This window comes from Lagenorhynchus albirostris, chromosome 17 (genome assembly GCF_949774975.1).
Source record: "Lagenorhynchus albirostris chromosome 17, mLagAlb1.1, whole genome shotgun sequence".
NCBI classification, from domain to species: Eukaryota; Metazoa; Chordata; class Mammalia; order Artiodactyla; family Delphinidae; genus Lagenorhynchus; species Lagenorhynchus albirostris.
Window position 1 is genome coordinate 43,211,472 of NC_083111.1, and position 15,254 is coordinate 43,226,725.

The window sequence follows — 15,254 nt, forward strand, 5'->3', positions numbered from 1 at the left end:
GGAAAACAAAAAAAGACTAGAGTTTAGGGGAGAGGTCTAAAGATAGCCATGGTCATGGATTTTTCTCCATAGAAATGTTCCATCTATATCGACAATACTACTTTCCTTCTCTCGACACCTCTGCCTCCCGTCCAGTGGAAGCTCGGCTTCTGCACTTTCAACACTGGCATTGCTATTTTTGCTCTCCAGGGGATATAAGATCCTCTGGTTCCCAGGGTTAACATTCTCCACAGGTGTCCTCCATCCCATCCTCATGGGACTCATTGGGAGTCACTATCTCTGGGCTGTTCTTTCCCTACTCCTGATTCAGTCTCCATCTCTCCTCTCCTTCCCCCATGGCCATTGTAGCCCCTAAGGGGATTGGATGCACCACCACTCCATTCAATAAGTCAGTTGATTTTGTTTGATTGGAATGGTTTTGTTCAGCCTTCTTTGAGGTTCAATTCAATATTCTATAGACAACTTGAGGCCACTTTAATCATAACGCCAAATAACTAGTAACTCTTGCCCCCAGATTCTTCCTGGCCAAGATCATTTCTTCCATTCTTTTGGTGAAATTCAAAAGAATTCTGTCTAGAAATTCAACTGAGCAAGTACTTGGGCATTTCATCAGATCCTAAGGTGCTTCTTGAGAATGTTTTTGGCTCTGCTCATAGATATTCTCCTAAGCCCATGTCAGCAGAGAAGGGATGATTCAACACATGGGCAAGATTACAACCAGACTCTTTAATTTTTTTAATTATAAAATTCCAACTTGCCCACATATCCAAATTATATATAAACATGTGAATCTTCTTTGAATCAATAATATAGACTATTCACTCATTCAACAAATATTTATTGAGCCCTGTTACATATTCTTGGTGTTGTTTCAGGGAGTTCCCTGTCATCAGGGAGCCTACATGCTTCCAAATATCACATAGGCCATACTTATACTAAAAACGTGTTTATTGTTTATCTAAACTTCAAATTTAACTGAGTATCCTGCATTTTATCTGGTCACTGAGGTCATGTGACAGCTTGGCTGGGATGGATGGTCAAAGATGGCCCAACTTATGGAAGCTGGGGCAGACTGTCATCTGGGCTGCTCTCCCCATGTGGTACCTCAACTAGCCCAGGCTTCTTGACATGTCAGTCTTAGGGCAGCAAAAGGTCAAGGTGGCACCTGTAAGGCTTCTTTTGGTTCGTGCTCTGAAGTTGCAAGTGGTTGCTTCTGCCAGAGTCTATTGGTCAAATAAAGGCACAGGGCTGGCCTACATTCAGAGGGTGGGGAAAGAGATTGCACCTCTTGATGAAAGGAGTGGCAAATTCACATTGGAAAAGGGAATATATACAGGGAAGGGAAGGATTTATAGCCATTAAACAATCGATCACAAGTAGTAAACACAGCAGAGAAGTCTCTGCCATCAGGGACCAAACACTATTCTAAGAAGAGACAGACAATAAAGATAAACATTCATTGTTTATACAAAGGAGAAAAAGAAAGCATAATCAGGGGGTTAGGGAGTGTCATCAGGAGTATTAGGGGAGGTCTTCTTTTATATAAGGTGGGCAGGAAGACTTCCCCAAGAAGAGGACATTCAGCAGAGCCCAAAAGGAAGTGAGAAATATCCAGAGGAACGGGGTAACAGCCAGAGGAAGGAACAAGTTCATAAGCTTCAGAACCCAAGCATTATTGAGGAACTGAAGGTGGCCGAAACAATGAAAGTGAAGTGGAGAGTAGTAGGAGATGAGGTCAGAGGAGTTATGGAAGGTCAGGCTCAATCTACATCTAGGGCCTTGTAGGCAAATATAAGGGCTTTGCCTGTTAGCTTGTGTGAGCTAGAAGCCACATGCAGAGTTCCAGAAGAGGAGTAGCATCATTTGACTTAGATTTTTTTTAACAGGGTTACTCTGGCTTCTGTATAGGGAATACACTGAAGAGTGGCAAGGGTTGAAATGGTTGTGAAGCTATTTGCAGTACTCTAGGTGAGGGGCAATAGTGGCTCGAACTGGGTGAGAATAGTGGAGCTGGTGAGTTGTTGTTGAACAACAGGTCTATTTTGAAAATAAAGCCAACAGGATTTGCTGATAGATTGCATTTGGGGTGTAAAAGCAAGAGAGAAGCCAAGAATTTGAGAGGAGTCAAAATGTTTAGACTCAGCAACTAGAAGAATGGATTTGCTGTTTACTGGGTTGGGCCCTCCTTATAAGAGGGAGGCAAGAACAGCAAAGGCAGAAGAAGGCCACGTGATGACAGAAGCAGGAGGAGAAAAGGCAATGAGATGAGGGGCCATGAGCCAAAGAATAGAGGAAGCTTCTAAAGCTGGAAATGGCAAGGAAATGGATTCCCCCTTAGAGCCTCCAGAAGGAACCGGCCCTGCCAACACCTTGATTTTAGCCCTATAAGACTCATGTCAGACTTATGACATCCAGAACTGTAAAATAATAAATTTATGTTGTTTTAAGCCACCAAATTTGTGGTAATTTGTTACAGCAGCAATAGGAAACTAATACATGATTAGACCTTTAAATAGAGATGCTGAGTAGCTGTTCATTATGAGTCTGAACTTGAGGAGAACTTGATGTTCTGTTCATTATGAGTCTGAACTTGATGTGAATTGGAGCTCATCACAATACAGGTTTATTTAAAACCATAAAGCCGGATGAGAGCACCTGGCCAAGATCATTTCTTCCATTCTTTTGGTGAAATTCAAAAGAATTCTGTCTAGAAATTCAACTGAGCAAGAACTTGGGCATTTCAAGTACTTGGGTGAGGATAGAGAAATGAAAAACCTTTTGACCACCCCAACATCTAAAGATCAGGAGAGTGAGAAAACCAGCCAACAAATGAGAAGCCATATCCAGTGATGCATGAGGAGACCAGAGAGTCTACGGTCCCAGTAGCCAAGGGAAGAAAGTATTGGCAGGAGTAAGCAAGTGACAAATTCAGCTCCATCAGATATTCACAATTTAGTGCTAAGTGATCTCAATCTTGAATTTTTCGCTAACTTCTACAAAAATTCTATGAGAGACAATTGATATTTGAGAGTGGGATAGAAAAAGGAGGCACCAGTAATAATTATACCAAGACAAAGGATGTAAATTGGGACTGCCCAGGGCAAACAGGAATGTACGGTCCCCCTGTTTGGCTTCTGTCTCAATAACTGTTAAATAAATACAGTTTACTTCCTAAAGAAACATCTTTACTGAAATATGACTTAATATTTTGCTTTTGGCTTTAATTGAGGATCAATATTTAGGAAATAGTGTTAGGAAAGATATTTCTGCCTCTTTTATTAAACTGTTATTGGAGACTCTGTTCTTTATTATGTTCAATGTTCCTCATAGAAAGAACCATGTGGTAATTCCTCTTAGAATGGAATGCTGGAAAAACTGTTGCTTTTTTCGAGGAGCTGGTGGTATCCTTTCTTTTCCTAGATACTGAGAGCTTCATAGTACATCGTTCTTCCCTCTTACCTTGGTAGCACGAACTAGAACTGTTATATCTTCAAGTTGCGGTTATGGTATCATGTCAGATTTTCCCAGCTGTGACTTTCTTTCTCCTCAAATATTTCTTGAGTACCCACTATGTGCTGAGCTTTGCTATTTAAGCTACAGGTATGGCAGAGGTCCACACAGATTTGATCCCTGCCTTCATGGCATTTTCTTGGTTCTCAAGAGTTTCCATACTTTTAAAATATGGTGTTAGTATCTTATAGGAAGCCTTGAATTCTTTCAAGAGCAAAGTAGGTATAAAAGACATATAGAATAAAGCGCAACAGTGCAGTATATTATTCAGATAGGGGTGTGGCGTGTTAGGAATGGAAGGCGAGGGGAGAGGTAGAGCATGAAGCCTTGAGTAGAACCAGAGCCTTGAAGCTCCTCACGTTTTTCATGAGGTTTCAGACCCACTATTGTGCTTTTGAGAGAAAAGAAGGCACGTTTAAGGAAATAAAATGATTTCTAAAGCTGCATCTAGCATCTTTACTAAGAGTAGTAAAGAGTGCTTGATCAAGTAAAGCATTTGAGGATATTGTCATAATCCAAAAATGCTCTAGGTGCTGTCTACTGGCTATAGAGAAAAGAGAATTAATGATTAATTGTGTTGTAATATGATATGCCCTAGGATTGAGTGAATATTTCAGTTCCAGATTATAAAGCAGCCTATTTTTGCAGGACGAGAAAATAAGTACTATATTTTTAAAAGAAATAAGCTGTCTGCTCCTAAGAAGAGGAACTCCTTTCAGTTATGACCTTGGCTAGGGATTTAAGGCTGCTGTAGTCTTCCCAGTCAAGAGAAGGGGATTGATTAGAAGTCAACCAGAAAGCACTGTCCTGGCTGGTAAGACCCCACCATCAAAAACAAGAAACATATCTTTATGTTTATTAAGCATGCAACAGTGTCAAAGAAGAAAGGTCAAACAAAGGAAGGGATCCTCTTTTAGACAGTTTAGTTCTTACACTTTGATAGCAGCATGATGAGTACAAGAGGAGACAGGGGGATACCATGCGACGGAGGAGGTTGAGAGGGATAGAGAATGATAAAGGCAGAGACAGCTGCTTTCACAAAGCCAGCTGCGTTGGAGATGTCTCTTCTACAACTGCTTATTGAAATGTATATGAAACTAGTAACATGAAACACTTGGGCAATATATTGTGTTAAAGGAATCAAAATTTAATTGTGGAGACTTTGAGTCCCACTGATTCCAACTATTGATTATGTTGCTTCAACGTGCAGGAATAAAATTAAAAGCTGAGCTTGACAGCAAGCTGCCATGTAAACCATTTTTTAAGTCTGTCTACCAAATACCCTGGATATTGGATTGTTTTTATTCCTAAAAGAAATGTAAATACAGTCACAGTTCCTGTATAATATACATAAAATTTAGCCTAGGTATATTATTTCTTTTAGCCTAGGTTTATGCCATATTTTCAGCCTTCTGACTCACTATTGTTACCATAGTGACATTTACAGAGGGATCGTGTGTTTTCCATAAGTTTAAGGGGTAGCCACGGACCTTAAGTAGCTCAAGAGGAGAATTCACTGAGATCTAGAGTGCTTCAAACAACGCTGTGAAAATTGGATTGCCTGAAAACACAGGTTTGTCTCCCAAGAGAAACCTTCTGTGCACACGCAGAGAATGATAGGGCTGGAAAGGGATCTCCGGAAGCCATTTATTTGGTCCCATCTCCCGGCAGCATAGTGACTAAACCACAATAGGTGTCTGTGATTTTCGTACTAATGTAACTTACCCAAGACTGCCTGTTCCCCCAAGCCACAGCCAGCTTAGCTGTCAAACAAAAATAACTTATGGCACTCCACCTCGTCATCATCCCTTTCCTGGCCCTCCCCTGGGTCCCCAGGGCTGTTCAAAATGGAATGCTGGGGCTTCCCTGGTGGTGCAGTGGTTGAGAGTCCGCCTGCCGATGCAGGGGACGCGGGTTCGTGCCCCGGTCCGGGAAGATCCCACATCCCACGGAGAGGCTGGGCGTGTGAGCCATGGCCGCTGAGCCTGCGTGTCCAGAGCCTGTGCTCTGCAACGGGAGAGACCACAACAGTGAGAGACCCGCGTACCGCAAAAAAAAAAAAAAAACAAACTTAATGCTGGAGACTGCCAGAAATAAAAGTGTGAACCTCGGGGTAGACCTGACCAGAAAGTAAAACCTATTCTTGGTTTTACACAGCAGGGAGAAACCTCTTTACCTATATCCCATCATGACAGGGATTTGAGCTAAAGCTCCGTGAAGCAGCCCCGCTCCAGTTACACCCTTTGAAATGGGAATTCCAGGGTCACGGGCAGCACTGGAGAAGATGATTATAGCAACTCAGCACATGGTCTCATAGGATGATTTCCTTTTGAGAACTCGTTTGTGAGCCTACCACCTGACCAAATAGCATCACCACCATCGTCTGTAAAATATTAACATTTACCGGAGCGGGGAAAATGGTACCGAGACTGATTGCCCTGTGTCGGGGGCGGAGTGGGCGGGAACCGTTTACTTCTTTGAAGATTGAACTGAGGAGGCTACGTGATTAATTCGAATAATTAGGAGTCTCTTTTCCTTGTCAGTTGATTTTGGGGATTGCAATTTTAGTTCAAAACCAAAGACAGGTTACCTAGGTTATGAGAAAATAAAAGCTTTGAAACAAGAAGCTGCATTTGGGAGGAAAGGAAATGTTGAACTTGGGTCTATATTTCCGAAGAAGAATTATCTGGAATTTTATAAAAGCAAAGAACACAGACATCATCCCTGTGTTTATATGAGGAAGTAAGCATTTGAAAACATGCAATACGTATTTTAAACATTGTTCTACTTTCTAATCTTGCATTGCTCCCAAGGATTGCTAATGGTTACCAAATTGTTCTTTGGCAGCGTAAGCTGACGCTTAAAAAAAAGAAAAAAGGCAAAGAGGTGATAGGATGTGATTCTAGCACAGGACAAAGTTATGAATCCTCAACCCTGAGCAGATATTAACTAATCCAGCAATCCCAACCTGGAGGATAGCCAGGAGCATTTCTCTGCATCACATTATGTCCGTTACATGGCAATGAAGGACAGTTTCCATGGCTCCTAATAAAGAGATGTTTCTCTTTATGAAGAGAGCAGAGTGAAGGGTTAATAAAGCATTCAATCTCTAGAAGTAGGTTTCTCCCTACATCCTATAACCAGGAGGATGGATATCTTGTTTTGTGTGCTGAGGTGGGTTGAATGAAACCAGCATGGCTCTGCTCTGCCTTCACTAGCTATAATCAGCTTTTCAAATCTACACTATGTCCCCAGTGACTGATGGCACAGTGAGGAACATGTTTGTGACCACACATTCCTGAGAAGCAGCAGTTCTAACAGCCCAGTGACCCGACTTATTCATTCCTGTTTCTTTGTGCAGAGACATTTTGTTTTCCAAGCTCTTTGGCCATGTGCTAACGATTAGACAATGACTCCATAAATGAGGAGAAAAAACGGTGTCATGGACGGTGGGTGGTTTGTTTTCTTAGTTCTTTATTGAAAACATATGGAGATGTTTATATATAAATAGACAACAATAGACTGCTGCCATCATGTTAGCAGCAGCTAATAAAATTCTACATGAATAGAGATCAAACTTGTGTCTGCCTACTCCAGAATTCTGGTTTGCTGAGATCTGCATATCCTATCTAATTTGGGTTGAAAAGATGTTTTATTGTTTTACTTTTTATTCCTAGTTGGAAGGAAATGGTGGACCAAGGGTATTGTCCTTGTTTTTGTTTTTGTTTCATTCTTCTCTTTGCTTAATCAAATTACTTCGTTAGCAGGGACAATAAATTCTGTCCAATCAGATCTTGTATTGTGATCACGCAAAAATATTTTAAACTCCATACATCTGTTTCACTACAGTCTTTGTATTTTTGAATTAGAAGTGAGGACTTGTGGCCTGACAGCTGGAAACAAGCAGCAGCAGACAGGGCAGTGGAGGGATTGAGAACACAGGCTTGGGGAGGCAGACCTCCGGGTTTGAATTCTGGTAACCACTCACTAGCTAGGTAACCTGGGGAAAGTTAGTTAACCTGACTAAACCTCAGTTGCTTCATCTGTGAGATGAGAAATGTGGCACTCATAGAATGATTGGGAGCATTACATGGGATAAGCTGTAAAGCCTTTCATACAGTGTCTGGCATGTAGGAAGCACTGCAAAAAAGCTACATATTATCATTGTAAGCAGCTGACAGAATGGTTTATATGGAGGCCATCCTTGAAAATCTGAGAGGTACTGATGTTTAGTGGTAAGACCAGTAACAGCAACTATTGATCAAGTGCTCGTTATACGTTGGGGTCTGCATTGAACTCTTTCTTACAACTCTATGAACTGGGTACCAGTATTATCCCCATTTCATGGCAGAAGAAACTGAGGGGTTACACAGACTGCCCAGAGTCACAGAGCCCATGATTGGTTAATCTGATGCGCAAACCCAGTCTGAATAATCCCAGAGTGCATACTTGTTACCACTCTGCTAAAAAGGCTGCCACACAGACAGCGTCTGGCACCTTTGAAACCTCCTTTATTTACACTATTCTCAACATTCCCATTAACATCCTGGCATTGCACGGTACCATTCACAAACTGTGGGGTGCCCTGTCCCAGGGACATCTGTTCATTTGCAGTGGAAGAGGGTCAAGAAGGCTTTAATGCATATTTTGTTAGGAGCCCTGACAAGTTCAACTCGCACACCACTTTCACTTTTGGTCTACAAATGTCTTTTCTTTGAAGACCCTCAAAGCTCCATGTGCCCAGGCTCATTGTTCAAGCCTGGAAAAGAGCATCTGTCCCAGCCTACAGATGGAGAAGCCAGAGGCCAAGGTGACATGACTTGGGGACAGAGGGAGAGGCCAGTCACTCCCCTCAGCAGCCTAGCACGTCCGTTGCTGAGTCAGGAATGGAGTCGAGTGGGTCCAGGGCTGTGTCCATCTCACCAGGCTGACGGCCAAACTACTGACTAGCTCTACCTTTAACTAAATTGTATATAGTTAGGAGCAAATTGCCTGATTTTCTTGTTGGAAGGATGGGATCTTCCAGAAATATGGGAATCCTCACATACATTACCCAACTGTTTTTATTTGCAGATATATTATGTTATTTCTTTTCTCGTTTTTACAGGACAGGGAGAGAATTTGGGGCGGGGGGCAGCAGGGCACATAAGGGGACAGGGTTAGGACTGCCAAATTCATGTCAACTTGCTCACGTAGCACCAATGTGCTCGTTGAACGAGCCCTGAATGTAAGACATTAATGCAAATATTTTGCATGTCATTAACTCTAACGATGCTACCGCCATACAGTAGCCACAGCTGAAAGCAGAGGTGGTACGTTTGATCATAAATGCCTTGGGTCTTTCTCTGATAATCACCATGAAGACAGAAATTCCTTAGAAGTGAAAGTGGAAATATGAACAGACTTCTGCTTTGTTAACCTTCTCATCATCATCAACAACAACAAAATGATATCCCAGGGCCATGAAGTTCAGTCCTTTAAAGGTTGGCAACGTCCTCCTTTAGAAACGAAGGGTCCTGTTCTTGCCCTTGTAACAGCAGTACCCTTCCATGGCAACAGTTAGGAAGTCATTGTACAAACATATCTGTTCTACAGAAAAAAAAAATGTATGCAACCCTGAAATTGTTATGTTGTAAGTGAAAAACCATTCTAATTCAAAACAAGCATGGCCTACTACTTCCTCCCTCCCATGCTAGTGGTGACAGGGTGGAGTTTTGGAAAGCACAGAATTTCAGACCCAGCTCTCTCATTTGCCAACTGTGTGACTTTGAGCAAATCACTTGACTTCTCTGATCCTCAGTTCCTTTTCTATAAAACAGCATCAACCATAAAACTTCTCCGTCTACTTTATGGATTATGGAAGAAGATCAAAGGAGATTGCAAATATGAAAGCTCTCTGAAAGCACTGTAAAAATATTATTATTGATTTTTACTAGGTGAATAATGAGGATGACAGCTTGGGAATAACTCAACCGAGGTAGTATATGGTCAGTCTGGAAGAAGTGAATGGGTCCTGGGAAATAGCTGGCCAGGCCAGTTTGAAGGACCTTAAACTTGCAAGTCTTAGGGCAGTGTGGCAATTTAGCTGTGCAATCTGGTGAGAGGCTCTTATATTCTAAGCTCTTGCTGTGACAATACTGGCTACGTGGAATCACTGTGTGCTTTCTTACCAGACTTTATCTGGAAAAAGTTTACACACTAGTGGCCTGGCAGAGTTGCCGGGGTTTAGATGCTACAGCTGTACCCCAGAGAGATCAGCATTTCAAGTGTTGTTCTATTACCTCCCTCCCTGGGGATTCAACAGATGGAACAACAATGGAATCAGAAACCCAAGACAGACCTGTCAGTTTGATGCCTTTAAGCCTTCACAGAATTCACGATTAAAATAAGATAGAATATCCATCTAGGGGGAAGAGGTGCAGAGAAATAGGCCCACAGGTTACACCTTTTTTTGTCTAAGCACGGCTAATACTATCCGGAGGTCCCCACCATATAAAAGGAATTGTATCTGGTGCAAGGTAGGCTCTTAAGAAAATTGGTTGAAAGAATATTATTGCTAGTAGCAATAATTGAGTAATTTTTATATGGAGTTTTATATTTATTTTCATTGAATTTTAAAAAAAACCTTCCAAGTCAACTCAAATTCGGCAGATTCCAAGATGAGTCATCTTGCATCTCAGAACTGTTAGGTAATATGCAGACTGGATCCTAAGTCAAGCAGAGCAACATGTGCTTTGGCAACAACTGGTGAGGAGATAAAAGTATTTGGTTATTGTTTTTTTGATAACTTCCAAAGAGAAAGCAGAGAAGCAACAAATATGACCCAAACACTTCTCTCTTTTGTTAAGGCAAATATTTCCAACTACAGCCTCGTGATGGAGTCTGACCTGGGGACCTTCTTACCCTCTGGGCTGCAGTTCACTGGCAGTGACAAGGCCAGGGCCATCGTGGAGGAGGTCATGTGCCTGCTGGAGCCCATCAATGTCACACAGGTCTTTAGAGCTGGAGAAGGGACAGACATTAACTTCTGGATCCAAGCCGGAGTACCTGGTAAGAGCAATAGATGAAGTTGGGGTTCTTTACTGCTACCAATTTAAACTAAAATTTCTGTTCTGACGTGCCACAGTAGATACTTGTAGGTCATTTAAAATATGGAAACCCTTAGGGCTTCCCTGGTGGCGCAGTGGTTGAGAGTCCGCCTGCCGATGCAGGGGACACGGGTTCGTGCCCTGGTCCGGGAAGATCCCACATGCCGCAGAGCAGCTGGGTCCGTGAGCCATAGCCGCTGAGCCTGCGCGTCCGGAGCCTGTGCTCCACAACGGGAGAGTCCACAACAGTGAGAGGCCCGTGTACAGCAAAAAAAAAAAAAAAAAATGTATATATATATAAACCCTTAGCTTTGTCCACAAGGTATAATCTGATGATTTCCAATATTGGGATAATAATGCTCCTTTTATTTATTTACCCATCTGTCTTCTCTTTCTGAAGTATAAGTTCCTCACCCCAAGAGATTCTGATTTAATGACTCTGGGATTGTGCCTAGAAACTGTTTTGTTTTTTGTTTTAAGCAGGTGTCTGGTAATTGTAGCACAAATGATCTCCTGACCAAAATTTATGAAATAGAGTAGAAGGCAATTATTAATACTAATATCCTTCTAGTTCTAGTCCTATGCTGCAGAAAGTTCTCTGACCCAAATAATTCCCTACCCAAATCCATGATATCTGAAATTTTACCATTAGAGATTTATTCTTTGAGGTTGGGTACTTCTTGCTAATCATATTTTCCTAATGCAGAGACTACTTTAAGAGGTTGGACATAAACTAATTTACCCTGATCAGTGATTCATCAGGTTGATATTTTTAAGACAAGTACTGGGCAGGGATGAAATTATGTAATAGGAATAGGCCTGGCGGTTACAGGACTAGAAAGGAGAGCAGTCCTAAAGAAGACAAACAGTACTTCACAAATTTGCCCTAGACTGGCCATGAGAAAGGGTTATTGTTGATATTAGACCTCTATGACCTGGGGTTGTTCCCTTAACACCATCATCTCCATAATCAAAAACACTGTTAAAGAATCTATTTGCAAATTATTCTGTACTTGTATTATGCAAACAGGAAGTCCAGCTTTTGAATAGTTTTAAAATTATGGTTTCCAGAACCATTTCTATGGCTACAAAACATTTCACAGGTTTAAAAAAAAGTCTCTCTAGATCCACCCCACTCCAGCCTTTTTTTTTTTAAGCCTGCAAAGTAGACTTTACCAATAGCATACTATATGGATTTAAACTTTTTAAAAAGCTCATTCTTTAGATATTATAGATTAAGGCATATTTTAGATGTTAAGGTTGCTAATAATCTTACATAACTAAAAACAGAAGGAGCTATTCTTTATTCTAAGACAAGAAACTAAATTCTCTCCAATGATTTGTGTATATTTTAACCATATTGTGAAATATCTTAAAACAACATTTCCATTTTCAGTGGGTCATCTAGACAGACACAAGACTCTCTACATATATGTTTTTAATCATGATCAAGGTCTAGGGGAAGGGAGTTTGCCCTTTAAGTCCTATAGAACGATTTTGTTTGAATTTTAGATTTTTCCTGACCCTTAACTTTTTCAATAAGAATCTTGGTAAAATTTCAGAAAAGCTAAGTCAGTTTGCTGGGGATAGAGGTGAGGAAAAGACTGATGGATTGTGGGTGAATTCGAGTGAAGACCGGGGGTGCTTAAAGGGGAGGTGAGGAACTGAAGCCTGGACCGAAGTAGAACAAAACGTGTGCTGCCTCCTCCCAGCTAGTTTTGCTTCTGTTGCACTGGATCAACAAAAGAGAATCGGCTCTAGCTTTACTCCTTCCATGTAGATACTCCATAAGAATGGTTCTCTTTGGAATTAACAAGTTGATTTGATTGTCTTCACAAAGGTAAGAAGGGCTTCCCCTCTTGCCACAGTGCCGTGGGGAATTTGAGCCCCCTTGTGGTTGCTTCAGCATTAATGCGAGTTCTAACTTACTGAACTAGTTGTCAGACACACGGTTAGGCTTTTTGAAGACCCTGTCTGTTTGATCTGTACAACAATCCTAAGAGGTAAGTGCAATTATTCCTCTTCTTCAGATGAAGAAACAGACTCAGAGGGACTAAATGACTCGCCCAAGTCTCTCCGGCTCTTAAGTGTAGATGTCATCCTGAGAACAGGCCACTTTGGTCTCAAGGCTGGTGGCCCCTTTCCCACAATATGCAACAACACAGGGGCGTCTGGAATGCTGAGATGGTCTTCCAAATCTATGGCAGTGTCTGAAATGTTTATCTTACTCAGCTCTTGCGTATGCAAAGGATTTCAGTTCATTCCTGCTCCAGAATAATTTACCCCGGGGGAAAGGAGTTTGTTATTGTAAATAATTACTTATTTCTTCTCGCATTCTTTGTTCCACTCCCCTCTCTATCTCTGTAGATCAGGAAGGTTTATATAAACTTGGTAGTTCATTTAGACTGCAACTAATGTTTCCTGGAATTCTTTTTTATTTCGTTTAGAGTATTGTAAGATGGAACCAAATTATTGCTGTTTTTCCCTATTACTATTGAAGCTATCTTTTGATATTTCAAGTTTGGGCTCTTCCTGGAAGAAATAATGGAACTGTTTATAACTCTTGTTACCCGTTGAAAATTTCAGGGACTTTAGAAAAAAGATGGAGAACCATAGTTAATCCGAAAAAGAAAATAAAAATATACTAGTTGTGTACTCTGAATTCTTGAAGATATGGTAAGTTACAGTGAGTTAAACCTAAAGATAGGATTCAAGATACTAATTAAGTATGAGTTAAATAACTGCTCACCTAACTTTTGGAAAATTAATGAGAAATACTTCCACACTCCATTCTTCCTTTCTTCTTTCTCTTTTTCTTTCCTGTCATCCATTGAACTAATATTTATTGAGCCCTTACCATGTCCTTGACCTATCAAATTTCTGTAGTCTGATGACTGAGCCCCAATTTTTTAATGTTTCATGTATACTCAATATCAAAATACTAATTAAGAGCACAGATAGAATTAAAACTCAACATGATTTTCATAAATTATAGAAGCCAAATAGATAAATTTATGAAAGGATCATCTTTGGAGAGGAGATAGGATATCCTTCATCCATCTAGGTGATGTCCATGATGGACAGGATAACTGTCAACATAAGTATAAGGCTTTGGGGGGAAAAGTTAAAAAAATAACAGATGTATTTTCCACATAAACTCTCTGTTCCAGATACCTTTATACTCCAGCCTTCTCCCGTTTCTACCCCCTTCCATACGCCTTCCTATTTTCTCCTCCAAATCCTAAATGCTCTTTAAGTCTCACTCCATATTCATTGGTGACCGCAAATCCATCTTTAACAGACCCTGGTGCTGTGTTGCCTTTCTGAATTTCTAAGACGCTAATGTAGCCCCCAGTCTCGCACTTGAATCACACACAAACGTTCTTGGGTTACTAGGAATTTCCGTGCATCCCGCCTCCTGTACTCAGTGATCAATTCTTTGAGATCAAGGTCAATGTTTTCTACTTCGGTGCCTCCTCTGTAGCTCTTAGTTTAATTTTGGGAAACATTTAAATTCTTGTAAATCTCACAAGAGAAAAAACAGAAACATAGAGGTAATTGTTTTCCCGACAAGCTTTGGGTCCTTCAGCTTAAGACTGTGGAGAAAATTAAGGATGCTGAGAAAAAAGACAGAAAGATAGAAAAAACGACAGATGGAAGAACGACATAAATTAAGGAGGCTAGAGCAATTAGGATTATTTATTTACAGGAGTAAAGACTGAGAGAAGATGCTGAGTCATATTTTCTAGTACATTAGTGCAGTAATACACATAGATAATTTACCACATAAAGTGGCAAGATTCTTGTTCCCTGACTCAGTCAAAGGTAATACAAGAGCATGACTCAAAGGAGTCCAAGAGGGATTTAGGTTAGTCTCTATTGGCCCCAGATAGCAGAGAGGCCGTCAACCTTAAACTTTTGCCTGATCCTCCAATTATAAGCTCCAGGTTAGAATGACAGGAATCTATTTCATTCTGAACATGCCAGTAATAAGATATGATTCATGGTTCTCAGAGGTCCTTAATGCATCCTTCTTGAACACCTTTCTTTAGGAACTCTTCTATAAAATATATTGATACGTTAATGTAAAAAATGAGATGCTTTCTTCTTGTGACCTGAGGCAGTGAGCGCACCATGATTCCATATCTACCAATGAGTTCCTTCCTCTGCTTCAGAATCTGAGAGGCAATCTTTTGCTGATGATCTCGGCAAGTGGTAGACAGTGCGCTGGGAAGAATTAGAGTGTGTGTTCTAGCTTCACAACTTTGAACTTCATGTGCCATCTAAGGCAAATGATGTAAGTTTTCTCAGCCTCACACATTGATTATTAAGCATTCTTTTTTTTTTTCTTTTTTGCGGTACGCGGGCCTCTCCCTGTCGTGGCCTCTCCCGTTGCGGAGCACAGGCTCCGGACGCGCAGGCTCAGTGGTCATGGCTCACGGGCCCAGCCGCTCCGTGGCATGTGGGATCCTTCCGGACCGGGGCACGAACCCGCGTCTCCTGCGTCAGGAGGCGGACTCTCAACCACTGCGCCACCAGGGAAGCCCTATTAAGCATTCTTATTACTCATCTGCTGTATGGCACTTGGGAATCAATAGTAAAGAAGATAGACAAGATCTGTACTCTCACAGTCTATACAGACTAGTGAGTGAGACT

General features: G+C 41.2%; 1 protein-coding gene across 1 annotated transcript in view; it reads left to right on the top strand.

Moving 5' to 3' along the window:
- CPQ (carboxypeptidase Q) overlaps window positions 1–15,254 on the top strand; it is a 462,202-nt gene that overhangs the window by 373,634 nt on the left and 73,314 nt on the right. The window contains exon 7 of the mRNA XM_060128241.1: window positions 10,359–10,560. Coding sequence (XP_059984224.1) covers window positions 10,359–10,560 — 202 coding nt within the window. The remainder of the gene's footprint in view (window positions 1–10,358; window positions 10,561–15,254) is intronic.